The sequence below is a fragment of the Maniola hyperantus genome, chromosome 4 (genome assembly GCF_902806685.2).
Source record: "Maniola hyperantus chromosome 4, iAphHyp1.2, whole genome shotgun sequence".
NCBI lineage: Eukaryota > Metazoa > Arthropoda > Insecta > Lepidoptera > Nymphalidae > Maniola > Maniola hyperantus.
In genome coordinates, this window is record NC_048539.1 from 3,154,881 (window position 1) to 3,182,702 (window position 27,822).

General features: G+C 37.9%; 2 protein-coding genes across 2 annotated transcripts; one reads left to right on the forward strand and one right to left on the reverse strand.

The window, feature by feature from the left end:
* Got1 (Glutamate oxaloacetate transaminase 1) lies at positions 1–13,492 on the forward strand. Its single transcript, XM_034968022.2, has 10 exons — positions 1–279; positions 1,434–1,541; positions 3,592–3,665; positions 4,055–4,163; positions 5,383–5,600; positions 6,535–6,685; positions 7,324–7,489; positions 8,846–8,917; positions 9,445–9,660; positions 12,562–13,492. The coding sequence occupies exons 1-10, from the start codon at positions 168–170 to the stop codon at positions 12,584–12,586; spliced, it is 1,251 nt and encodes a 416-aa protein (XP_034823913.1). The 5' UTR covers positions 1–167; the 3' UTR covers positions 12,587–13,492.
* Positions 13,424–27,781, reverse strand: nclb (no child left behind). The gene is made up of 13 exons (XM_034968021.2): positions 27,577–27,781; positions 27,228–27,286; positions 26,466–26,587; positions 26,144–26,214; positions 25,738–25,843; positions 25,174–25,281; positions 23,810–23,984; positions 22,986–23,082; positions 22,059–22,229; positions 21,033–21,123; positions 19,951–20,032; positions 14,143–14,294; positions 13,424–13,557 (listed from the first exon to the last, which is right to left on the reverse strand). Exons 1-13 carry the CDS (start codon positions 27,661–27,663, stop codon positions 13,487–13,489), a joined length of 1,392 nt encoding a protein of 463 aa, XP_034823912.1. The 5' UTR covers positions 27,664–27,781; the 3' UTR covers positions 13,424–13,486.
* Between the last annotated feature and the right edge of the window lie 41 nt (positions 27,782–27,822).

Sequence of the window (27,822 nt, forward strand, 5' to 3'; positions counted from 1 at the left end):
TATAACATTGGCAAAGGTCACCGATTCTTAAAAATTCATTTTTGTACGATTTTTTCTTGATTGCTATTGCAATAAATAATAATAATTTAATCATATAAAGATAAACTAGAGAAACGGCCACTTTGGAAGCGTCTATCAGTGTACTAAGTTGTGTATTATAAGACAAAATGGGCTCACGTTTCCAAGTTGTTGAGCAAGGGCCGCCGATTGAAGTTTTTCAACTTAACAAACTTTTTACCGAAGATTCTTTCAAAAATAAAGTGAACCTTGGTGTGGGAGGTGGGTAGAACTTCTCTTCGGTAGCCTTTCCTATTTTTTATAAAGTTAATATGATAACACTTCGTTATAAATATTATGTAAGAAGTAATGGCAATAATTATTGGCAATGCATGTAGTAAATAACTAGCAGTCAACCGGCAAAATTGATTCGCTTCTCATTTTTTAAATACTATATGCATGGACTTATTGATATCGAACAATCTTGCTGATAACTTTTTCTCTGAATTGTATATACTTACTTAATAGTAGAAAAATAAGCAGTGAAAGGATAAATAAAAAAAATAGTGAATTGGTTATCTTGTAGCCTATAAGATCATATTTATTACCTAGCTTCAGTTTATTTTTGTACTGTAGTTACTTACATATACATGCTTTATTTCTATTCAGTTACAAGTTAGCCCTTGACTGCAATCTCACCTGGTGGTAAGTGATGATGCAATCTAAGATGAATGCGGGCTAGCCTGGAAGGGGTTAATCATCACATACTTCATTATTACTACATGGTATAAAGTTATGTCATACTAGCTTATACTCGCGACTTCGTCCTCGTGGACAACACAAATTTCAAACTCCTATTTCACCCGCTTGGGGGTTGAATTTTCAATAATCCTTTCTTAGCGGATGCCCTATCTGCATGCCAAATTTCAGCCCGATCCGTCCAGTAGTTTGAGCTGTACATTGATAGATCAGTCAGTCAGTCAGTCAGTCACCTTTTCCTTTTATATATTTAGATCACTGCATTTGTGTGAAAGAATTTTAAATTTCATTACATACAAAAATCATTTTTTAAAGGTACACACAGAGTACATGTAGATGGGTATCACAACCTACTTACATACATTTGCTTATTAAGTCCAGAAAATCTTCTTTAATGTGTCCTTCATACTGCCAATTCTTACTAACGAAACAATGTATTTTTATTTTATTATTGTATTTGTAACTTTATTATTTTCATTTTTTTTTTTTTAACAATTGTACGTTTGTATTTGTATTTACTTTTATGTATGTTCAAATGGGTTCAAGTTGCCTAAATAAATGACTATTATTATTATTATTAAATTCTGGATTGTGCTATATACTTAGTATAAAATACTTAATTTTATTTAAATTTAATTCTAGTATTCTGCATGAATAACAAAATATATATTTCCCAGCCTACAGAGATGAGAATGGAAAACCCTGGGTGCTGCCAGTTGTTCGCAAAATGGAGAAGCAGATGGCAGAAGATGACACTCTTCTTCATGAGTACCTCCCTGTGTTAGGTGAGTATAGGTTCTATTTCCACTGTGTTATTATGTTTTAGCGTTTAAACTATCGTCAGTGGCGGATTTGCAGTATTGTCTGCCCTAGGCCCCACCTTAGATCAACATCTTAATAAACAGTTTAGTCCAATTTACGGGGGAAATCAGTTTTTTTTTTTAAATTTATTCGTTCATATTAATTTTACAGGTTTCTTACATATCTATCTCGCCAAACTGGTGGGACAGTTTGTTGGCGAGGTGGCGCTCTTAATACTATGTACATAACTTACTACTATATTTCCTTAACACTATCCATACACCTATATCTATACTTATAATAAAACTGTACTACATACTTATTTAAACCTACCTACTTCACTAAAAGATAAACTAACATAATTGAGTATACTAACAACTTACTAATAAATAACCAAAGAAAATATAAAAATACAAATTAATAATTAAGAAGCATGATAGTCAGTTAGAGAGTCCCTAAGTAAGTGTTTGTTTAACCTCTTCTTAAGGACTCCCTCACTGAGCCTATCGATATCATCCCCAGCCCAACCGATTGCATTAAATATTTTATGAACTAAATATGCGCTTATTCTTCTACCGTAGTAGTTATACATTTTTGGCTCTAAAAATCTCGCCTTTCTATTTTTTCTAACATTATCCCTCATTTTAACCTTTTTTTTAAAAATTTGTTGAGAAAAAATTATTTTTTACTATTAAGTATTCTACTTTCCTGTTAACAGGTACAATTTTCAACTCTCAATGCAGAAGTTATTTACACAATTAAAATAATCAACATTATTATTTACCCAACCACCCATTGTGTTCAAGTGTGAAGTGTTTGTACGTCAGTAATTATCTAAAAATTAACTTTAAAACAACAAGGTCAACATGTCAAGGTTTATTATTTGCACAACTATTATTTCAACCTCTCTCATGTGTATAGATAGAGTGCAAGTACAGTGGCACCAACTTATCTGTTCAGGTGACAGCATCACTAGTGGAGAATTTGGTACTACTATTTGCGAGTCGTGCACCGAGGGTTCCGTACTAACTACAGTCGTATTTTTTCGTCATTTTGCACGATAAATCAAAAACTATTATGCGAGAAAATAAATAAAAATCGGTTTTAGAATTTACAAGTAAAGTTTATAATCGATACCCCACTTGGTATAGTAATCTTACTCTGGAAGTTTAAAATACTAATATTTTGTTCATGGACTCATTTTTGTGATGTAACCACAAATTCACGGTTTTTGGATTTTTTCCTTTACTTGTGCATTAAGACCTACCTGCAACGGGAAGTGATCCTATAAGGGTTCCCTTTCTTTCTTTTGATGTACGGAACCCTAAAAAGATCTTGATATATCAAGATTTTCTTAAATTGTCTGAATAGGTAATTTATTGGTTTCGGTTATAATAATAATAATAATAATATTTATTTATTTGAACAACTCAGTACAGTAATCAACTCTCTGGAATCCTGACCCCTAAACTAGGAAATCCCGTGTCTTAGGGGCCAGTGCCTTCCCAAACATAAGATATGAATAGTTAATAATTTACAGCTAGGTATTACAACTATTTAAAATAAGTAAATAAACAAAACACAAGTTTAAAGCGTGAAACAAACTATGGGACGCGTCCGTAAGCTATGGCTTAGAACCGCGATTGATAGGCGTCCACAGTCGTCTTGCGAGATATTACGACTCGGACGGATTATGAGTCTATACTTTCGGTTATGGTTACAGATTTGCATAACAGCCCAGGGTTAACATGATGGGACAGTAGCTTACGATTAAGAGGGTTATTTACTAAGCAGAGTTGAGAGGGTATATTGTTCAGCAGACTAATCAGATTATTTATTGATAGATGACCTGACTTCACATCGTCTTATTGGTCTGCTAAACATATGTCTGCGTCATTTCGCTTAATTGGACAGGCACCCGGGTGTTGCATTCAGCATAACTGTAGGACTAGTTCAACTTTTACATCAATGTTTGAATTATTTAACAAAATTTCAATGTTTCTTTGTATACATCAATTATATTATTGTTGTCAGGTTTGGAGAATTTCAGCAATGCATCTGTGGCGATGCTGCTTGGGGAAAATAATCCTGTAATAACGGAGGGTCGTGTAAGTATAATGAATTGTTTTTACAAAAAAAAAATCCCTTACTTCACTTCCACATGCCCTGGTTCCTTCAAAAAAATATTACTCTGGTCAATCAAAGATATCAGTACCCTTATTATAAATGTGAAAGTGTGTTTGTTTGTTGGTTTGCCCTTCAATCACGTCGCAACGGTGCAACGGATTGACGGGAATTTTTGCATGGGTATAGTTAAAGACCTGGAGAGTGAAATAGGCTACTTTTTATCCCACGAGTCGGAGTTCCCACGGGATTTTTAAAAATCTAAATCCACGCGTACGAAGTCGCGGGCATCAGCTAGTTGAGTTATATATAAATTACTGACTTCATAAAAGAGAAAGGTTCTTAACTGAATGTATATATAAATTGTTCACAGGCCTTTGGTGTACAAACTCTGTCGGGTACAGGCAGTTTGCGAGTGGGAGCTGAGTTGCTGAACAAGCATCTAAAGTACACCAACTTCTACTATTCCAGCCCTACATGGGGTGAGTACTTAATATAATAAATTGGCAAAGAAAATAGCAGACCTTTAGAGTGTTTTTCCACTGAAGGCCAACAAAATAGCAATCCTTATTTTAAAGGTAGCATGTTGGTCGATTTCGTAAAACCGGCATCAATCATTATTACAATCTCAATTGTTGTGATTGGCTGAATTTATGCGATTCTTGTTGCAACAATGCATTTTAGGCCAATTGTGACTTGTGAGCGAGCGTCAACCAATCAGGGGTGATTGCGATCGTGACATTGTAAGCTGTTATTCTACCGCAATCGAGGCCCTGTACTTTTGACATGACAATTGACCCATTGACACAATGGGTCAATTAGTTAAAATGGCGCGTGAGAAGTCATTTCGTACGGACTATATTTATGTTGAGCGTTCGGCATGTCAAAGGCTATATGAATACGTCATGATGTCAGTTTGGTGCAAAACGTCTATTAAACATTGAATCGAACAGAACAGTGTTAAAAAACTAATAAACCGTAAATGTGATAAAATTATAAGCACTCAACTAAAAATGTTAAGTTAATCTTGCAAAACCCGTTGTTTATTAAACCTTCGATAACATTTCTATTATTTAATCTTGATTTTCAATCAGGTGATCTTTATTGATAAGAGTTATCGATAATGAAAATTATCTGTATGTAGGTGCTTAATTATTGCTTGACTACAGTAACAGAAAAAAATCCAATTAATAAAGAAAATAACGTTGAACTACGTGCTACTTTATTTTTAAGCCTAAGCTAGGCCTGCGACTTCGTCCGCGTGGACTACACAAACTTTCAACCCCTATTTTACTCCCTTAGGGGTTGAATTTTCAAAAAATCTTTCTTAGCGGATGCCTACATCATAATAGCTATCTGCATGGCAAATTTCAGCCCGATTCGTCCAGTAGTTTGAGCTGTGCATTGATAGTTCAGTCAGTCAGGCAACCAGCTTTTCCTTTTGCTCTGGCTTCGGCCGTGGCTTCTTAGTTCTTACCAATCTCCGGTAGATTGGTAAGTAGCTGGTAAAGACCTTAGCTACAAACTAACGACCTCGCTCATTTTTAGGTTCACAGAGAAATGAGAATGCTGCTATACATATAAGGCACTTAGGCGTTATCGGCTATGGGGCAATAAGCCCTTAAAATAATTAAATACATGAGGTCTTATCGTAAAACAGCGATCTCTCCCAGGCCATAACCATTGACATTTCTTTACCAGAAAACCATCATCTAGTGTTCATCAACTCCGGTTTCACGCAACCGCGGACTTACCGGTATTGGAACGAGAAGACTCGCGGTATCGACTTCGACGGCCTTATCGAGGACTTGAAGAACGCGCCAGAAAACTCCGTGGTGATCCTCCACGCGTGCGCTCACAACCCGACTGGGATCGACCCCAGCAATGAGCAGTGGGAGAGGATTGCTGATGTTATGGAGGTAAGAAAACATTTTGATCTCTCGAACGTTACCCCTGCCAGACACCCATTGTTAAAGTTGGTAATGGTGTCTGGCAAGGGGTTTCGAACTACCGTCTAGCTTCGAATCCATCTGGGGTATCTTTTACATAGGGACTCCGCTCATGCCTGCGAGTGGAGTCGTGAGGGAAACTAGTGGGGCTTACTTTCGACTAGCCACGTGAACCCAGCCGGTATTAGCTATATTTATATGAATATCACTCACGATAGTTTGAACGCTAAAATTTTCAGGATGTTACGTATCCAGTGGTTAAATGGTTGGTTGGTTCTTGAATACAGGATTTGAATGTTTTTTTTTTTTTGCGTTCCACATGTCAAGAATAACATGAGGTGCATATGAGACCCTGTAGCGAAATATACATTATAATTATTAGATAATTCACTTAAGGGGACTCACTTCACTGCTTTCTTCATACAAACGTAGGAGGGAAAATACAACAATATTCGATATTGTACGCACAAAACTAAGAATTATATCGATTTATCTTGTCTTTATCTAGGTTCATTGATATATAAAACATTGAAAAAAATATTGATTTAAAAGTTAAGAGCCTCAAAAGATTCCTTTTTTACACTAAGTTTATGACAACTTTGGGCGTAAATAAATAAGATTAGGGATATGAAAATTCTAAAAAAAATTATCATTAGACATAGTTTATTTATTCATTAGTTGAAATAACTTTACTTTGCAAACATAAATTCAGTAGTTTTTTCTCAAAAATACTTTTCCTAAACCCTTGATTTCGGTGAAAATCATCGTGCCTCTCACCTTTCTCATACAATGTCAAGTGAAAAGCAAATAGGTTCGGTCGAGCGTACTGCGTCACCTTAAGTGTAATATTTACAATATTCATAAATTATAATAACATACTTAAGAGAGAAGTTGGTTGTTTCAGGAGCGCAAATTGTTCCCGTTCTTCGACAGTGCGTACCAAGGGTTCGCGTCGGGCGACCTCGACCGCGACGCGTGGGCGGTGCGGTACTTCGTCGAGCGCGGCTTCGAGCTCGTCTGCGCGCAGTCCTATGCTAAGAACTTCGGCTTATACAGTAAGTACAGTACTACCACTTTTACAAGTTACGCTGATGTACCTGCGCAGAAATCTTAATTTTGAATACCGCGAAAATATAACAGCCAATCATAGTGTGCGTCCGTTCGCTATTGGTTATTGCCTAAGCGCCTTGTTTGGTACGCATGAATTGTGAGTGATATAGTATGACCTATGCAATAAAACTAATAGGAATAATTAATTATTATAAATAATATCTGTCCCGGCTGTACTCACGTGTTTAGTCGACGTTAACCCGACTAGCTTCGAACGCATCCGGGGTCCTTTTTCAAGGGACTCAGTTCGCGCACGCGCCGCGGTTATGACTGCGGGCCGCGCGTGCCGCTGTGAGGGTGGCTGGGGATGGGTTCGAAACTAGTCTAGCTAACGTCGACTAAACACGTGAGTACAGTCGGGACAGATATTATTCATAATGGAAATCACTCACGGTAGTTATTAAACGCTAAAATAGGAATAATTATTGTAAACATACTCTTTGGAATGAAAATCCTACCTACTCCTGGCACAAGCTTGACGCTTAGTTGGAGAGGAACGGGGAATATTAGTCATTTAACATGGCTAATATGCTTTTAAAAAAAAGGTGGATGTCGAATGATATTTGACCTCGTGTGTTTCCAGACGAGCGTGTGGGCAACTTGACCATCGTGATCTCGGACAAGGCGCACGTGGCGCCTCTCAAGTCGCAACTCACTTGGATCGTGCGCGGGATGTACTCCAACCCGCCGGCGCACGGCGCGCGCGTCGTGGCCAACGTGCTCAGCAACAGCACACTCTTCGACGAGTGGTACGTTTTTATTTATTCACTAGCTTATGCTCGCGATGATCTGAAGAAGGTGGTGGGGAGCGAATGGATGAGGAAGGCGGAGGACCGTGTTTGGTGACGCGCAAGGTAAGGCCTATGTCCAACAGTGGATGCAAACAGGCGACCTCTGTTGGACATAGACCAATCGTGATGGATTGGAGTGGATTATGCTAGCGACTTCGTCCGCGTGGACTAATTTAAACCCCTATTTCATCTCCTTAGGGGTTGAATTTTCAAAAATCCTTTCTTATCGGATGCCTTCGTCATAATAGCTATCCGCATTCCGCATGCCAAATTGCAGCCCGATCCGTCCAGTAGTTTGAGCTGTGCGTTGATAGATAAGTCAGTCAAACACCTTTTCTTTTTATATATTTAGATTTAAGGTAAAAAGAACTAGATTACATCACACCAGAAATAATGTTGCCAGACCCCCCGTTAGGTTAGATGGGCAACATCAAACAAGTCGCAAGGAGCCGCTAGATACAAGTGACACAAGACATCATGTCTCAAGTCTCTATAATGAGACTAGAGACATGATGCCTTGTGGCTATGGCTTTCTTGTAGGGAGTAGGGACTTCCACACGAAAATCACACAAATGAAATGTCACAAACTAAATAATATCATTTTTTTTTTTTTTTAAATCATCGGAAATCCTCCGATTTGTGTCAGAGTTCTTTTTTGGGTATTACATTTTGTTATTCTCTTACATTATTTATTTATAGTTTGTTTTTCTATATTAACTATATTATACCTATAAATTTTTATCAAAGTATATACATTTATTCTTATAATAAGCATACAACTATAGATCTATATTTACAAGTATAATATATATTAAAATATTTACAGTTTTACTTAGTTTTATTTTTCTTTATAGTACATTTCGCTATTTTGGTGCAGTATTCTAAAAATGCTTTTTGGCACTTTTTGTCTTTTAGCAGTACTTCCAGCGTTTCTTTCCTTATTTGCACTTCTGTCTTTTGTTCCAGTTCAAAGCGTTCCTTCCCATATATGGGACAGTCTAAGAGTAAGTGTAACACCGATTCCTCGTTTGCTGGGTCGCAGTCGCAAGCTGAATCATCCTTGCACTTGAATCTTTTTAAATACTGCCCAAAGCCTCCATGTCCCGTCAGCACTTGAACGTGAATCGGTGTTAACTTAGTCTTTCTGACAACTTTGAATGCGGCATAAACGTCCGGGAAGAACAGCCTAGTCAAGGCCGCCGTTTCACCATTTTGGTATCTTTTGTTCCAAGTCTCTATAGTTGTTTGTCTGATGGAATCATTTTTTTTTTTGTTTATTATTGATCTGTTTAAAATTATATTTTTTGTTTATAGGAGAGATCACATCAAGATGATGTCGTCAAGAGTGATCCAAATGAGGGAAGCATTAAGAGCGGAACTAATAAAGTAAGTAGTATAATTCCTGCATACAAATGTCGGTCACACAGAATCAAATAAGTTACATTACGCGGCAGAAAATAATGTACATTGGCCTTTAGAATGACGTTTCGGATTTTTAGAGCGTTGACTCTGTCACTCATACCTACGTGACTTTTATCGGTCTCAACGACAGAGACAATGCTCTACTAAACTGCTACCTCTTTCTAAAGGTCGATGTACATAATTATTTGCCACATACTGTACACTATAACTTGTCCCCTGCCGTCATGTTGGCACCATTGCTTTGTTTCTTTATTCCCTTAGAACTTAGGGTTCACTATTGTGCAATTTGCAATAGTGCCAACATGATGTCAGGGGACAAGTTACAGTCTGTAGACATTAAAACAAGGCTCTCTGAGTTTTCGGTATAATAAATAAATATTTACAAACCAACAACAAATCAATAATCAAGCACACTTCTTTTATGATATGGGTAGTGATAAAGTTTTTGATATATTTGTGGAAAGTAAAAATGTCTTAATTTTTTTTTCTAGACTCGGCACCCCCGGCAACTGGGACCACATAGTGAAGCAGATAGGCCTGTTTTCCTACACAGGCCTCACACCTCGTCAGTGCGAGCATCTCATACAGGAGCACCACATATACTTGCTCGGCTCGGGCCGCATCAACATCTGCGGCCTCAACCCGACCAACGTGGAGTACGTCGCCATGGCCATTAATGACGCCATCCTCAAGTTCCCGGCTAAAGAGTAATTTTTTTTTGTCATTTTTTTTTGATTTTCTTGTTTTGGATTGTGTAAGCGACACATTTTTGAAGTATGCACTTTTGCAGCTGCGACTTGTCAATAACTTAGAACTTTTTCGGAAGGGAATCACAAACTTTACGTATTTATATTAGCTGCCAAATCGAACAGTTGTTTTGAGGCCGTTATCTTTTATTGAGGTGTCTCTGCACTGAAAGCATTTACGTTTGTTTCTTAAGATTACTTACTACTTCGCGCCTAAAAACTTGTAGCATTATCATACTAGAGTGCGTATATATCTCCTCGTCAGTGCTAACAGCTTATAAAGAGTACCACATATACTTGCTCGGCTCGGGCCGCATCAACATCTGCGACCTCAACCCGACCAACGTGGAGTACGTCGATAGGGCCATTAATGACGTCATCCTCAACTTCCCGGCTAGAGTAATTTATTTATTTTGTGTTGTGTTTCGTAAAAGCGGCTTTTTTGTTATAATTTGGAATTGGATTGTGTAAGCGGCACGATTTTGGAGTAAAACTTTTAGGCGCGATTGGTAACAACCTTTCACGGAAACCAGCCCAGAGCGAAGAAGAACCTTTCACGGAAGTAACATTCCGTCCGTATATGGCCGCCAAACAGATCATCTGTTTTGAGGCTGCCATCTTTTGGTGATATCTTGAGATATCTTTGCAGTAAACGCGAATTTATAATAAGTATTTATAAGGCTGTGCCCTCTTATTTAGAAATACGATTTAATTATTTCGGTCCGTAATCATAGTATGCCCGACTTCAGAAGTGGGAATATACTAATATATTGTATCCATCGAGCACCATATTGGCTCGATGCTTGGTCACAATCTAACCTCAATACGTGGTCAAATCAAAAATCGATTTTGGTTTATCTTCGCAATTATACTGCTATTTAAAGATTTTGCATTTATTGCTATGGCAGCTCTGAATTAGTTTGTATGGTACCGCGATAATAGCATTTAACTTAATAAATTCGAAAATGTTGCTTACACAATTCATCCTAAGTATATGGATCGGCAAATCATTTTTAACGCCATAGGATTATCTGTGCAATGGACAATTTAAACTTTTTATGAGGCGACGGATGTACGATTCTGTACTCTATGGCAAGCTTATGAAGTTGCGTCTCTATCGAAGCGGATTGGAGAGATGTGTTTTCGACGAATGAGATTATTGAGATATGACGTGATAATTATCACGCCATCTAACAATTACCTAATTGGTTGAAGGTTAATGGAGTGGAACATGAAAGTTAATGGAGACGCAGCCTTACAACTGTGTTAAAAGTTATTTGCCGGTACGATATTAAAATAAATAGTTATATTTACGCTTGTATGTCGAAATATTAATGTATAGGTCATGCTTCCAGAACAATTTTATATAGTTACATATTTTAACTCGTATTGCTACTAATAGAGGATTCCTAAATATTTCCTAACATTTTTTACAACTTTTAAGCCATTTTTTTTAAAGAATATAAATTATAATATAGTAAACAACAGTAACAGACAACGCAAGTAAACGACTGCTATAGTAAAATAAAATTACATAATATATTATCTTATTTTTAAAGAGAAATAGTTTTTCATGTGGTAACACTACCATTCTCGAACAAATTGTGTGTTCAAATAATGTGAAATAAGAGGCTTTATTGGTCTTGATATTTTCTGAGGCTTTTGGAAATCCGCTGCTTGCTTTTAACTTATACTTTTTAGCCCAGTATTAGACTAGGCCATAGACAAATACCTGTAGCACTAATAAAGAAGATTAACACTAGAGCAATTAAATCTTGGCCTAAAGGTGTCGTATCTTTTCAAGTGGGGCATAGCCTCATAGGGCAGATGTAAGCAGACCAATCAGATTATTGATAAATTAATATAAATAATTATCAAAAATCTGCCTAGGCAGTAGGCACCCTTAGATGCTATAATTTTTATTAGTATAATTTCAACACAATATGATATTATGACTTTGTACATTTTAGTGAATTGTATACAAGAAATGCCTTTACCGAGTTTGTATTTATGTTTGAATTTGAATTGTTTTAGTATATTTAAATTATAAATGTTGCAAATATAAATCTCGTTTACCAGAACATAGTTTTATTTAATCCTATGCTCATACAAATTTCACAGGGGTTATTTGAATTATCATCAATAGTTGAGTACTTAATTATGAAAAATCTCGATTGTGTGTCTTAAGAATAGAAAAACTTTGCTGTTATTTGTTCGCATGTGCGCGATTCGTGCATTGCCCAGTTGCTTAAACTTGAAGCTTGTACATTTCAGAAAAAAGGACGCACGCGCAAAACTAATTTTATTAAGCCAATTATTTACACACAAACACACTGACGGGCAGACTTAAAACTCAAACTCAAAGCAGAATGACAGATCCTGGCCCACCAATTTACACACAATATAAATGAATGATTAATGATAATAATTATCCTAGTAATTAATAACCACTTAAAAATTAAAAATTGTGATTTTAAACTTGCGGATGTTTTTATTAGTTTCCATTTAGTTTCACAATATAATAGGTAAATTTACATACAACCTAGAATCATTGTGACTTAGATTTAATAAAAAACCGCAAGTTCTAGAGGTGTTAAATCCCAAGTTTAGTTATCAGTGATGAAACAGCAACAAAATGCTCCATAAAGCATACGTGTAAACGACTTTTATATAATAAAATGGTTCACAGTTCTATAGAAATTCTGTCATTGTCCTTTTACGTATCATTTTGCGCATACAGCCTTGTGAAAAGGGTGACACTACAACTTAGAGATTTTGTACTGCAAAAGAATCATTATTGAGTTTAGAAAATAGTAATTTAAAGGAAAACCTTCAACTAAACTTATAACTTTTTGTTCACAGCGATGATTCACGAGCAAAGTTATAGCAACGGGACTATAGTGGCAACGTTCACGAGGGTGGTACGAAAAATATATTTAAGTCTGGGACAATTTGGTGTTTGGCTTTTATGTCGTCTGTTGGTTTTTTTGGGGATAAATTACCGTTTCTGTAACTTTGTTAAGATGTGTAATATTGTTGACGAATGTAATAAACTTTCAGGCCCAGAATGTTGAATAAAAAATCATATAATCATATGTAAATTCAATATCATAATATTGAATCTTAAAACAAAAACACAAGTATTGGTCTGAGACGACCAAACCCATATCTGAGTGGGGTTGTAACAAGAAAATAAAACTGTACGGAGTTGTTTGCTAAGTACCTAAGCTTTTAATTAATATACTATGCATAAATTCATACTTGGCTGCTTTTTTAGGGTTCCGTAACTCAAAAGGAAAAACGGAACTCTAATAGGATCACTTTGTTGTCTGTCGGTCTGTCAAGAAACCTACAGGGTACTTCCCGTTGACCTAGAATCATGAAATTTGGTATGTAGGTAGGTCTTGTAGCTGACATTAGGAGAAAAATCTGAAAACCGTTATTTGTGGTTATATCACAAAAAAATGTGGTCATAAACTAATAATTAAGATTTTCAATTATTTTTGAAGTAAGATAACTATATCAAGTGGGGTATCATATGAAAGGGCTTTACATGTGCATTCTAAAACAGATATTTATTTATTTTTATGCATCATGTTAATTGGAAATTGAAATTCAACATTTTGCACTTTCAAATTCAACACTATAGGAATTCAACATTCCGGGCCTGAAAGGTATCAAATAGGTTTTGTTTTTTATGGTAACAAAGTAATAAAACTTCAAATAATGTAGAATAATATCATATAATTACTTTTACTTAAAAAGTAAAAAAATAAAAAACATTCATCTAAGACTCCATGGTTTCATTATTTTCTGTGGTGGTGGCTGCTTGCGTACGGGGTCCAAAGCGGTTCATAACTGTAAACAATGAGAAAACCGGTCAAGTGCGAGTCGACGAGCGCCGTATACACGATTGTGTAGGTATTTTTTTAAATTTACATGACGGCCATTACAAAATTTTTACTATTAAATTTGTAAGGCAGCGATTACACCCGTAAGTTTTATTCACGTAAGTACCTTACGTAATTATTTGACAACGTCATTTACTAATGTAAACGTACTTAAACGAGCGTTTTCGTAAGATAATTAGGTATGTGAGTAAAACTTATAGTGCGACAAGGCTCTCTTGGCACTTGAATGACATTGACAGGGGGGCGCTGTTGAAGAACAAAGGCTTAGAATATTCAAACAAGAACAAATCCGATCCGATTTTCGCCACGCGCCATGATAGCCTTGTCACACTGAAGAGGTGTATCCACGCCCGTATTAAAGCGGCAATACACTAACCTTTTTTTTTTTTTCCGTTCGGGGAGGAGGAAAATCCTCATGGATGCCTCCGGCATGCCCGACTCCACAATGGCCTACGGACTAAAAACCTCCTCCCCCCTCCGCTCTATCTTTCAGGTAAAACCTTTGCATTGCATCTGAAAACTATACACTAACCTTGCTCGCTGATGGTCAGGTCGAGCATCTCAATGAAGCGCTCCTTGTTGTCTCCTCCCACCGCTACAGAGTACGGCGCCTCGGGACACTGCGCGGCGCACAGCACTTGGCCAACTTTACACGAGCGTTCGCTTACTTGTACTGCTTCTGAACTGTGAATAAAACAGGTTTTTTGAAGCAAAGCATCTTTACTGTCGTTTAGTATGGAGGACGACCCATAAGGCAAAAATAAATTGAACGAATGAATTGGCTGGGCAGTGCGTATTGTTGCTTATACAAATAAGTAAACAAGTTTACAATTATTATTATTATATTATTATTATTATTTATTTATTATTTAATTAGAACGGCCATAAAGCCAATAAGACTAATTAAACTACGAGTACAAACAAACATAAACATACTTACAAAAATTGTTAAAAATATAAATTTTAAAAAGCAAAATTATAAATTTTCACAAAAGTGCAAGATCTGACCCATGAGGTCAGCCCATTTGTCAGCAAATATGTCACAGCGAGGGGACTCCTTCAGCAGCGCGTTGAGCGCAGCCAAAGTGCGCGGTATGGGTGACCTGGAGCGCGCTACCGTGCGACTAAACGGACTTACGAAAAATTTGGAGCGGTAGCGGATGTTATACAATGTTTTAATATAATTAAGTAATACATCACCTGTCACCTGCACACCTCGCTGGAATGCGCGCTTCCCCACAGCAGCCCATTTTCGCCTATCCAGTACCCAAAGGGTATATAAACACTACGTTCTACCAGTACCAGTGCCAGTACCGCTGCCAACGCAAGCCATGTTGCGTGACGTCACTAAGCCAAGTTCGCAGATATTTCCGACGGATTAATTTAATTTAATTCTTTATTTAATAAGGCAACAAAGACCCATATTTTGTTAGTACACATATAATGCTTAAAAAACTATGTTAGTATATTTTGTTAGTATAATGCTTAAAAACTATGTTAGTATAAACATTTTATTATTATTTTATTTTTACAACAGCTATCCTAATAGGGCGCAAACAATTAGACTTTGGGATCACTTTCAAGCCCTCGTCCGGTCAATACTCTGCGTATTTACCGGACGAGAACTTGAATGAAATGCTGGAGAATTGGCGTATCCAGCTTTCCCGCCATCATATTCAGGATACTGTTGGAGCTCGAACGCAGCCTTGCCAGGATGGATGACGTCCTTTTCCTTATTATGGCATAGAAATCATCCGTTCGTGCTTCTGCAAACATGCCTGACGCCGAACAAAACCGCGGCAAGCCCAACAGTATCCTGAAACCATTGTTGTATTGCACCCTCTTTGAGTGTAGTTAGTCCACAGGCCCCCCGTGTAGAAGGTTTGACAGTAAGCTTTAAATAGCGTAATTTTTGCTTCCTTACTACATCGGGCGAACCTGCGGGCCAACATATTACTGAGATATGTTGTGGCCGTATGGTAATAATTAAATGCGGCAACGGTGAAAGAAGTTTATTGAGAGCCGGCTTATGATCTACTCTCGCTTATGGACTAACAATACTAATAAAGAAATCTTACACACTATTGTCTTAATCGTATTGCTTAACTACCTAACCTACATAATTTTGCATCACCTCTCTTTCAATCCGATGTGCAGGGAACCTAATTCGATATATTGAGGAGTTGCATTTTTATGTTACTTAAACTGACAATTCGTACATATTACAACTCCCCTGAAAATGTATGCGGTTACCCCTCCCCTTAAAAGAAAAAAAATGTTAGACGCTACATCGAATTAGAAGAAAAGATGATGACAATCACAAAAATAAAATCTAATGCTAAATAAAATTAAAATTATGTAAGGAAACATTTTTTTTTATCGTTACTTCCTGTGCTCAAGTGCAATTTATCTTATCTCTTACTTCGTATGGGCATACTTTCAACTTTACTTATAAATAGAAAAATCGTTATCTATTAAGTGCAAAGTCAAGGATTTAACTTATACAAAAGTTTCGAAAAAATCTCATCATAATAAAATAATCTCAAAATAGCATCATAGGTATTAGATATGTATAAGCTGAGGTATCGATTTCACAAATCGACTTCAAAAGATTCTTTGACCTATCAAATCGTCGTCATCATAAGTATACAGCTGTCGTATAGCATCGTCGTAAAACGGTAAATATAAGGTTTCTATTCTAAAACCCATAATAATACCTATTATTAAGTAAACATCTCAGGTATTCATATTTCCTGGACAGTCAAAATAAATCTCTCCTAGTCTTCATCTTCCTTTCAAGTTACTTCTTCACATAATACAAATAAATAAACAAATCAACAAACGCGGCGCGTACTCTCCTAATTAATATTTAACATAACATGCTTGCGAGCATTTTTCATAACACTTATAATCTTCATCAAACTTATTTCTTTCAATAAGTATTTCACTAACATTCAACTTTTCATAAAAATTCTAGGTCTTTCACTAACACCAGCGCGGTAGATAATGATCAAGAGTCTAGACAAATATATAGTTGAATGAGGAGGTACTAAATATGCGCAAAATATCGCGTTCAAACAAATAAATAACAATCATCTTCCTACGTCAGTATGTCTCAATCCCAAAATAAATATTGTATATTTTATACCTATAGCACTTCTACAGCCGAAGGGTGATCAAGCCTTTGGTTTGCAGAGTCCTAATTTGTCAAAGCCGGGTAAAGTCTTATATCGTCAAAACTAGCACGAAACTAGACGAAAAACGTCTGTAGGGGAAAAAATTCTCCTTATTTCATATTCATTTCCTTGTATTTGCAAATTGCATCTCGAGCAAAACCATTGTCTCGTATAACAATACAAAATGTTCGGGTACGCGTGTGTCGTTGACCACGCGATGACACCGTTGTAATTCTCTGAATTATTATATTTCGATTTTAACACCGAATATTTACGAAAGAAGTAAGTACCTACTTATTCATTTATTAATTATTATCTATTATTAGTTTAAACTATCCTACACACTATATAAAATCTTACAAATAAAGTACGAATGGAACTTATTAGTAGATAGTGGAGCAAGTATTATTTATTATTATAAAACCAATATTCACCTAACCAACGTACAAAATTTAATTATTTATCCAAAAAAAAATTACAATACCTACACATTCTACCTATTTGCCCATTACGAGAGATAAATTGCACTTACTTTAACTGTTAGCGACGCATTTTATTCATCAATTTCGTGACCGCCGTGTAGTCGCCGTCGTCGTCAGGACTGGTTTTGGTCATCAGGTCCGGAGGTCTGGAGTCTGCGCCTCTTCTTTACTGCATCTTAGTGGGCCGGGAAAACCCTGGACTCCTCGAACTGGGCCGGGAATACCCTGGACACCTCCTAGTTGTGGCCGGGATAACCCTGGACGCACGATGATACTGGGCCGATCAATGCTCGGGATCAAGCAATCAATCAAGCTTGAGATGTCTTCTGTTCATAAGCGATTCATTTTTGGGCTTATTTCTTGATGTTAGTGTTTCTTGATTTTTAATACAGGACGTGGATATTTTTTTCTTTTTGTTCTAATTGAGTCTTGAATCTTGATATTCTTTAGAAAATTGAATTGTGTAGTCTTCTTCTTGATCGGTGCCCAGCCGGTGCACGCACTTAGATTAGGCATGCACCGACTGGCAAGGGTCGCCATGAGATATGTTGTGGCCGTATGGTAATAATTAAATGCGGCAACGGTGAAAGAAGTTTATTGAGAGCCGGCTTATGATCTACTCTCGCTTATGGACTAACAATACTAATAAAGAAATCTTACACACTATTGTCTTAATCGTATTGCTTAACTACCTAACCTACATAATTTTGCATCACCTCTCTTTCAATCCGATGTGCAGGGAACCTAATTCGATATATTGAGGAGTTGCATTTTTATGTTACTTAAACTGACAATTCGTACATATTACATTACACCTTACAGCTAAGGCTCTTCGTTCTCGTTCTATGTCCGCCTGATCCTTAAGGTCCTCCGTAACATAGTGACCTAGATATTTGAACTTGGTGACACGTTTCAATAAAGTACCATTGAGCGCGATACTAGGCTCGTATTGCACTTGCTTACGGGGGGCCTTAAAGATCAGGTATTCACTTTTGGCCACGTTATATACTAACCCATGTCTAGCAGCGTACTCCTCACAGGATTGAAGCAGCTCTCTAATCGAGCCGGCCGTGGGACTCAACAACACCATGTCGTCAGCATAGCTTAGATTATTTACGCAGACGTTGTCTATCCAGCAGCCGATTGGCTTTTTGCTGAGTTCCACGATCAGCTCGTTCACGTACAGGTTGAAGAGCTTAGGCGAGGTCAACCCCCCTGCCTCACCCCGCACTCCAACCTGTACGGATCAGAGAGCTCCCTTCCCCATCGAACACTGTTTAACTGGTTTGCGTACCAAAATCGCATAATACTAAGCAACTCCGGTTGTACGCCTGCTTGCTTCATCTTTTCCCAAAGCACATCGTATGACACTAAATCAAAAGCTTTGGAAAGATCAAGGAAACAGGCGTACACCGGCGTCTTCCGACTGGTATAGTATTGGACAGTCTGCTTCAGGCTTAATATCGCGGTTTCCGTAGAAAGTCCAGGCCGAAATCCAAACTGCGCGTCATGAAATTGAAGCGTCTCGCTGAGCTTTCTGTCAATCAGACTATCCAATACCTTGGCAACTATGGTAGCAAGCGATATGGGTCTATAATTAGACCGGTCAGAAATGTCACCCGTCTTGTTTTTAACAATGGGGACCACTATAGTTCTCATCATGCTCAAAGGGATATATGTGTGACTAATACAGAGCGAGTAAAACATCGACAACACCCTTGGTAAGTGAAAGCCCGCGTATTTCAGATGTTCGATGCTGAGGCTGTCGTGTCCAGGTGATTTTCCCCTGGTCATTTTGTTTATCATTTCTGAGACTTGCTTAGCTGAGAAACGCATTAGCTCCTTGTCACCACATACCTCACCATCAACCACCCCCCTCGACGGCCCCAGCGGTGATGAGACCTTAAAGTGATCCCGAAACATATTCGCGATCTCTTTTTGCGTGGCACAGCCCGCAACACTCACCGGTAAGCTCGGTCGAACATTCAGTTTGTTGGTTGCTTTCCAAAATTTAGAAAAATCTTTAGCTTTTCTGTGAGACGCGATTATGTCCATTCTTATCTCGTCTTGGTGATTTTGACACCACCTTAACCTACTTTTAAAGATTTTTCGAGACTCGCACATCTCATCCCAAATTCTGCCAGATCTAGGTTTACTGTGTAACAACCAATTTTGATACTTCGACCGAGCCTCAAGGTGAGCATCCCGCACGTGTTTATTCCACCCCACCACACGGTCTTTTTTGCGTGTATTATAGCCCCCATATGTCACAGTGGCGGCGAGGGAAAGGATGCCAACTATATCTTCATACATACTGTCTAGCCCCTGCCTGTGTCTCGGATCAGCGCATATTTTTCCATCACACGATACAAAAAGCTCGGGAAAACATATGCCCCTGAACCTACTATTACATTCGCCATGATACCTATTGATCTGTTCGTCCGTTCTATGACCCCATAATATTTTATTAGGTACGTTGTCATCCACATATATTTTTGTGACGACTAAGTTGAGATCACACTCTATGATGAGTGGCAGTATTGTACGATACGTACGTACGAAACTCCGCTTCTGTCAGGTGTCCCAGCTGTCCCTGCTGTCTGCTGCCTAAGTGACTATTTTCATCGTATCATTATAAAATCTATGAGATGTCCTAATAATGGAAAAGCTTTATAAAATTACCTCGATATATCCCAAGTTTTCAACATCTGGTCGGAGCTAACGGTTATCATCAATCCAGGAACTTTCTCGCTCAAAATGAGACCTACAATAAAAAATAAACAGAACACATAAGTAAACGGATTTTTTGTAAATACGTAGTACGAAAGCAACTTACAAGTGTAAACCTTCGATTTCGTAAAACCTGCATCAATCATTATTACAATCTCAATTGTAGTGATTGGCTGAATTTGTGCGTTTCTTGTTGCAACAATGCATTGTAGCCAATAGTGAGCGAGCGTCATCCAATCAGAAGTGATTGCGATCGTGAAATTGTAGCTGTCATTCTACCTACTGTTTGGTAAATTATAGTTTTGTGTGAGCAAGCTATAACAAGCGTCCAAGACGCGCCAAGTTGTTCCCAATATTTGTAAAACAAATAAAAAAAGTGAAATTTTAAAAATTAGTTGTAAAATCCATTATATAATTTTACTAGCTTATGCTCGCGACTTCGTCCGCGTGGACCACACAAATTTCAAACCCCCATTTGACCCACTTAGGGGTGGAATTTCGAAAAATCCTTTCTTAGTGGCTACCCACTCTTTACAAAGAACGCATCCTCCAAACTTCATGTCTCTAGGACCAGCGGTTTAGGCTGCGCGTTGATATATAAGTCAGTCAGTCAGTCAGGACTTTGAATTTTATATATACAGATAAACTGAAATTAACATTTTTCAATTGCTTATTGCTAATACTATCTTGTTTATATACATATAGTTAGATCTTTTCTCGCTTGGTGTAAAATACAATATTTTAGTAAGCGCCCAAAACGCGGCGTACTGGCTGCGCATTTCGGGCGCCTGTTATAAGTATAACACATTCTAGCCCTAACATGAAGTGAAAATACTGTGTACAGTACGCAGCAGAAAGTAATGTACATCGGCCATTAGAATGACATTTCGGCTCTGTAGAACGTTGTCTCTATCACTCACACCTATATGACGTTTTGTCGCTCTCAACGTCAGAGACAATGCTCTACAAATCTGCTATCTCCTTCTAAAGGTCGATGTACATTACTTTCTGGCGCGTACTGTAAGCTGTATTACCTGTGACCTCTTTGTCGTGTGCGCTAATAGTCCAGAGCGGTTCGTCTTGCCGGCAGTCCACGTACGCCACTTTGCCTTCGTTATTACTCATCTGATAGAAAGAAAAGGTGTTTCACCCGTGGGAACTCTTTGAATTTTCGGGATAAAAGTAGTCTATGTCCGTGTCTGGGATATTTAGGTTTCTTCACCCGTTTTGAATTTCCGGGATAAAAAGTAGTCTATGCCCGTCTCTGGGATATTTCTGTACCATGTTAATATCTGTTAAACGGATGGGCCGTGAGAACGACATGGACATAATTTCGCATTTATAATACTAGTATGGATAGCATGGATTTGAACAAGACGTCTTAGAGTCATATTGTGGCTAATTCCATTGTACACAATCTCTAAACTAAACTAAAATGGCACGTCTAAATCTATTGCTATCCCTTTCATAATATTGCTTGCGAAAAAGGATGGCACTAAATTTAGACCTGTTAATTTAGTTTAGTTTAGAGATTGTGTACAAGAGAATCGGCCCCATTGGGGATAGACTAGCTTATGCTCGCGACTTCGTCCGCATGGACTACACAAATTTCAAACCCCTATTTCACCCCCTTGGGGATTGAATTTTCAAAAATCCTTTCTTAGCGGATGCCTACGTCATAATAGCTATCTGTATGCCGAATATCAGCGCGATCCGTCCAGTAGTTTGAGCTATGCGTTGATAGATCAGTCAGTCAGTTAGTCACTTTTTCCTTTTATATATTTAGATTTAAGTAAACTAAGCTTTTTGTAGTAAAACTTCTTTACACGCGACCTGAGAGTAACTCAGATATTTTTTTCGAACGCTACGCTATAGAGATCTTTGCCTAAAGCGAAGTTCTATAGAGTGTATTTTGAGTTTGCTCAGACTTACTTAACATAAATCTGTTTCGCTTTAGCTGTCTTAGGTCTGAGCAAAGTCAAAGAACGCTTTATATATGTCATCTTAAGATGGCAGTGGGGTAATCTGAAACGGGATTAATATGTAGTAAGGCCACTCACAGCGAAGCAGAAAGGGTTCCGTGTGTCCCACACCACTCGCTCGATCTCGGGCAGCAGGCTCCACGCCTTGTACGTGTCGGCGGCGCGACAGTCGCAAACGCGCGCGCGACCGTCGCACGCGCCCGACAGAAGCGTCTGCGCCTCCAGCGGGTGAAACGTTAGGGATTGCACCTAATTGAAATAAAGATTACTGGATGATGCCCTAGAAAGCGCATTCTTGGGAGGACTCCCCCCCCCCACTAGGAGGTCAGACTACATCAAACGAGTCGCAGGGAGCTTTTGGGTCAATGGAGCGCGTCAGGCTCGCGCAACGAGGGTTCCGTACTACAGTCGTATTTTTTCGACATTTTGCATGATGCAAAAACTACGATGCATAAAAATAAATAAAAATCTGTTTTAGAATGCACAGGTGAAGCTCTTTCATATGGTACCCCACTTGATATAGTTATCTTACCTCGAAAATATTAATTATTAGTTCATGACCACAATTTTTTTTTTCTGTGATGTTACCACAAATTCACGGTTTTCAGATTTTTCCCCGAATGTCTGCTATAAGACCTACTTACCTGACAAAAATTCATGATTCTAGGTCAACGGGAAGTACCCTGTAGGTTTCTTGACAGTCCGACAGACAGACAGACAGACAACAAAGTGATCCTATAAGGGTTCCGTTTTTCCTTTTGAGGTACGGAATGCTAAAAACCGATAGACGTTAGACGTCCTAAGTTGCTAGAATGGTTCACTTGCACCGGAAAGGAAAGCGCAACGTTGGAAGATCCCCCCACTAAGTGGACAGACAACATCAAATGACTCGCAGGGAGCCGCTCAATTCAGGCGGGCAGCGCCAGATCGTGGCGTGTGGAAGTCCCTACAAGAGACCTATAACCAGCAGTGAACGAGTATTGGTTGATGATGATGAATACTAACCTTGTCTTCGAAGTAGTCTAGCTTGGTATGTGGTGTGCACTGGTCCAAGTCCCACAGCAGCACTGTGTTGTCTGCGGAGCCACTGGCTATCACATGCCTACAACAAAAATTTTTAAAAATTCACTTATGAGTAGAACATTTAAGGAGGATTTTAACTTATCTGACCGATACAGATCAGTTGTTATGTGAATCTGAGATGATATTTTTTAGGATTTCGTACCCGAAAGTTGCCAATGGGACCCTATTACTAAGACTCTGCTGTCCGTCCGTCCATCTGTCTGTCAGCGGGCTGTATCTCGTGATCCGCAATAGTTTTTATTCCCACAGAATATGAATTTCTATTGCTGCTAGAACGACAAATACTAAAAATTTCAAAATGGCCGCCATGAAATTTTTTTTTTAATAATAATAATAAATAATAATAATAACTAACTAATTAATTACAACTTTACTACTTGGCTTAAAATTACCCTCGACCCCCAAACTAGGTTAACCCGTGTCATGGGTTTACTTCTTGGGTTATTGGGTTTAATTAGGAGTGTTACTTCTTGTACGATGGTACGGAACTCTTCGTGTACGAGTCCGATTCTCATTTGATCGATTTTATAAAAAAAAATTGAAGGTTCGAATGCTAATCAACAAGTACCTACAGGATTGCAAAACAAGTAGGCAAAACAAAGGAAAGGCATTCCAAACCAGTAGTAGATGCATCCGACTATTCGAAAGTACTTGTAAAAGTTTAATCGAATAAAAAAGATTCTTATTTTATTTTATTTTAGTAGTCCAATCTGAAGTTGTATTTGGATAAACTCGTAAAAACTTACGTAAAATTCCTGTTCCAAGACAGATCTAGAACAGCATCCTTGTGTCCCACGCGTTTGATCTTCTTCTTCTTGTGCGGCTTCTGCCCCAGCTTGAACGCTGGCTCCAGACAGTTCTCGATGTCGAGGTCCCATACCTGGATCACTGGGTCCATACCTCCCAGGGCACATAGGTTACCTACGAAACAAGAGTTTCTGTGTGTTTGGATCATTGAAAGAAGTGTTTCAAACGCAGCCCGAAAAATATCAGCCAAAAAGCTTATTTCAAATTACTCAAATTTTTAGACTTATTGCTTGGCTGTTAAGTTTTATTTTAGAACTAGCTTTATGCTCGCGACTTCATCCGCATGGACCACACAAATTTAAAACCACTATTTCACCCCCTTAGGGGTTGAGTTTTCAAAAATTCTTTCTTAGCGGGCCTACGTCATAATAGCTATCTGCATGCCAAATTTCAGGCTGATCCGTCCAGTAGTTTGAACTGTGCGTTGATAGATCAGTCAGTTAGTCAGTCAGTCACCTTTTCCTTTTATATATTTAGATAAATATTTTTGCTGTCATTTGAAAAATTCGAATATTTGAAATTTATTGTCGACGACAAGAGGTCTTCAATATAATTATTTTGCAATCGTTATTTAAACTTTATGTTCAAGTGTTAAGGTTTATAATAAACTGAAGTTGTTGATATTTTAAACTTTTTTCTACAATTCATAATAAGAAACATACATGTGTATATATATATATATATATGTGTATATGTGTGCAAACCAGGCCACTTAAGCGATGTGAATTCGTTTGTTAGCCCTCGTCTATACATACTAATAAGTCAATGGTTTGGATAAAAGCAGGCGTTACTTGCGGAAGTCCATGGTACAGAAGTCCATGATAAAAGAGTGTAGATTTGACTCACAGCTCGCTCCAGCAATGCGCAAAAAGGGGTATGGGTTTAATAAAAAACTGTCATACCCGTTCTAAGTTCATCTGCATCATCACTTACCACCAGGTGAGATAGCAGTCAAGGGCGAACTTGTAACTGAATAAAAAGTGCGAGTCAGACTCTCGCACCGAGGGTTCCGTACGCAGGTTTCTTTTCGACATTTTGCATGATAAATCGAAAACTATTATGTATAAAAATAAATAAAAATCTGTTTTACAACGTAAAAGTAAAGCCCTTTCATATGAAACCCCACTTGGTACAGTTATCTTACTTCTTACCTATTTTGAATAAACCATTTGACTTTTGACTTTTGGCTCTTCATAGTGTATTTGATGATTCAAAGTACTTGTGAACCTTTATCTGAATAAAAAACTTTCTATTCCTTTCTATTTCTAATCTGTTTTATACATCTGAAATATAATGAGCTCACCAGGTTGTGGGTCGGAAGGGTCATGGCTCAACCACTCGATGCAGAGTGGAAACCACGGCAAGATGATATCATGGTGCACATAAAATGATCCTTCTTCCTTGTTGTAAACTGAAACAAAAAAAATTAAACTGAAAGAAACTTATAGAATGTTGAAGAATGTCATAAAATAATACTGATTAAATGCCTAAGTGTGTAAGACGATTTCATCGTTATCGTAATCGTCAACAAATTCTGCCCTTTGATTGGCTGTGAAAAACAGCGAATCTACCAATCAAAGGGCAGAATTTTGTTGATGATTACGATAACGATGAATAAGTTTTTCTTACACAATCGGGGGGCAGGTATTAGTCAGTAAATCATTACTCTCATTAAAATAGGAGGATAGAAAATGGATGATGGATGATGACACAGGGATGGATCAACAAATTCCTGAAAAACCAGCAACACATTGGCAGTTTCTCTGATGCTACAAATGATGAACATTTGTAGGTAGCGGCGGTAATCATTGCTCGGTGCTTGCATCGGTGCTCGTTCACTCACTACTTATTATAAAGAAAAGCTTACTATAAACTTCAAGTATACTGGCATCAGCCTCCACATGTCCCACTAGCAGCAGGTTGTCATCAGGCTTGATGATGTCATCTTCTTCATCACTGTCTGGACCCTCTGTCTAAGTCATTGGAAGATTATTACTGTTTAGTACCGGCCCCAACTCATGTGTGTAAAAAGTTACAATAAAATTCCTGACCATATAAAACAATAGACAGTAATATAGAGTTCATAAAATCATTTTTTTTGAACTTTTCTAATAAACGAAACATATTATAAAGTAAGCGACTTTTTTAAAAATCAATGTGGCATATCTCCTCCCTAAGCCTAAAATTGCTGCCACAATATTATTATAATGTGGTCTGTGATATAAATTTGTGTAATGGCTCTAAAACATAACAAAACAATACTTTTGACTCACTCTAATTTGTACATTATCACCTAAGTCAACATTTGGCAGTGTTGCTATTGTGCCTATACCAATGGGATTATCTGGAATGGAAAGAGCAAGAAAATTAAATTACAAGTAAAATATATAGAAATTATTTTAAAAGCTTAGCAATTTTTTATTTTAACTTCAAAACTTTAAAAGAGTACTTTGTAAAAGAGAAGAATTTGTTTTGTAACATCCTCCCAAAAAAGGTGCGGGCATCCACCTCAATTATCATGTAAATTAATTTTTTTTTTGTGTAATTTCAACTCTGTTTGCATTGGAAAGTCAAATGTCATCAGTAAAAGCTTACTTGATTCCTCCTGGTCGTAATTCTCAAAATTGAACTCATCATTGGGGTCAGCGGGCGGTGGTCTTGCATTGCTGACATTCTCCCCTTCTTCATCACTCTGGTCATCACCTTGTTCTGCGATCCTACAAAGACATTCATAATCATCATCAATCCATCACCAGCCCACTACTGAGCATGGGTCTTCCTCAGAATGAGAAGAGTTTAGGACATGGTCTACCATTCTGCCCAAGTGCAGAATGGCAATAATTCTGGCCAAGTGCAGAGTCAGACTAGCAGACTTCACATATCTTTTTGAGAATACTATGGAAAACTTGGGCAACAAGTTTCCATAAAATGCTCTTTTAAGTGCTTAAAACATACATAACAGTGAAAAGTCAAAGGTGGATTGTATCCCAGTCCCTCCACCTGGGATGCTGATGTCTTAACTCTTAACCATTAGGCAATCATGAGTGTGGTTACAACAATACAATTCAGGCTACATAAGTGAGGACAATTTGCACAATCAGGACAAGCTGGCTAAATAGGCACATAGTTCGTACAACCAATAGACGTTGGGTTCCCAAGGTGCTGGAATGGCGACCTCACACCGGAAGACGCAGTGTTGGAAGACCCGTCACTAGGTGGACGGACGACATCAGACGAGTCGCAGGGAGCCGCTGGATCCAGGCGGCGCAAGACCATGGCGTGTGACCCTACAAGAGACCTATGTCCAGCAGTCGACGTCTATTGGTTGATGATGATGATAAAGAAATAGGCACCCACCTTAGCTCATCCTCTGTCTGTTTGATAATATTTGCCAACTCTTCTTCAGTTAATTCAATCTGAAACACATAAAAATAGGCAAATTTAAGGAAAAAAACTTTTCTTTATTATAAATCAAACTAGTAACTAGAAAAGAATCTAGAACTTGACACTTTGCAAGGAGTTCTGTCTAGAGCAAAACCGCAGCTAAGGATTTTCCGTTTCACCTGGGGAAACTGGTAGTAATACAGCACTGTGATTACTGTGGGTGGTTATTGTGATGAACCATGAATTCTTAAGGGAATATTTACCACAGGTTAAGTTAAAGTCCTAAATAAGTGGGACTTCTATACTTTAAAAAATTATTTACCTTTTCTGGCACCGCTTTCGCAACTCCACGCCTCACAAAATGCATGCATGATACAAGGCTTACATTTGGTGTACTTCCTTCTTCCATTTTGCAGTATGAAAATTACAAAACATGAAACAAGAGGTTATTTTTCATTATTTTCCATATATACCATATAAAAACTATTTTGTTTTCAAATTCCACATTTCTTTGACAGTTGACAGTCACACAGACAGAAATCGTAAATAGACCATATATGGACTTTTT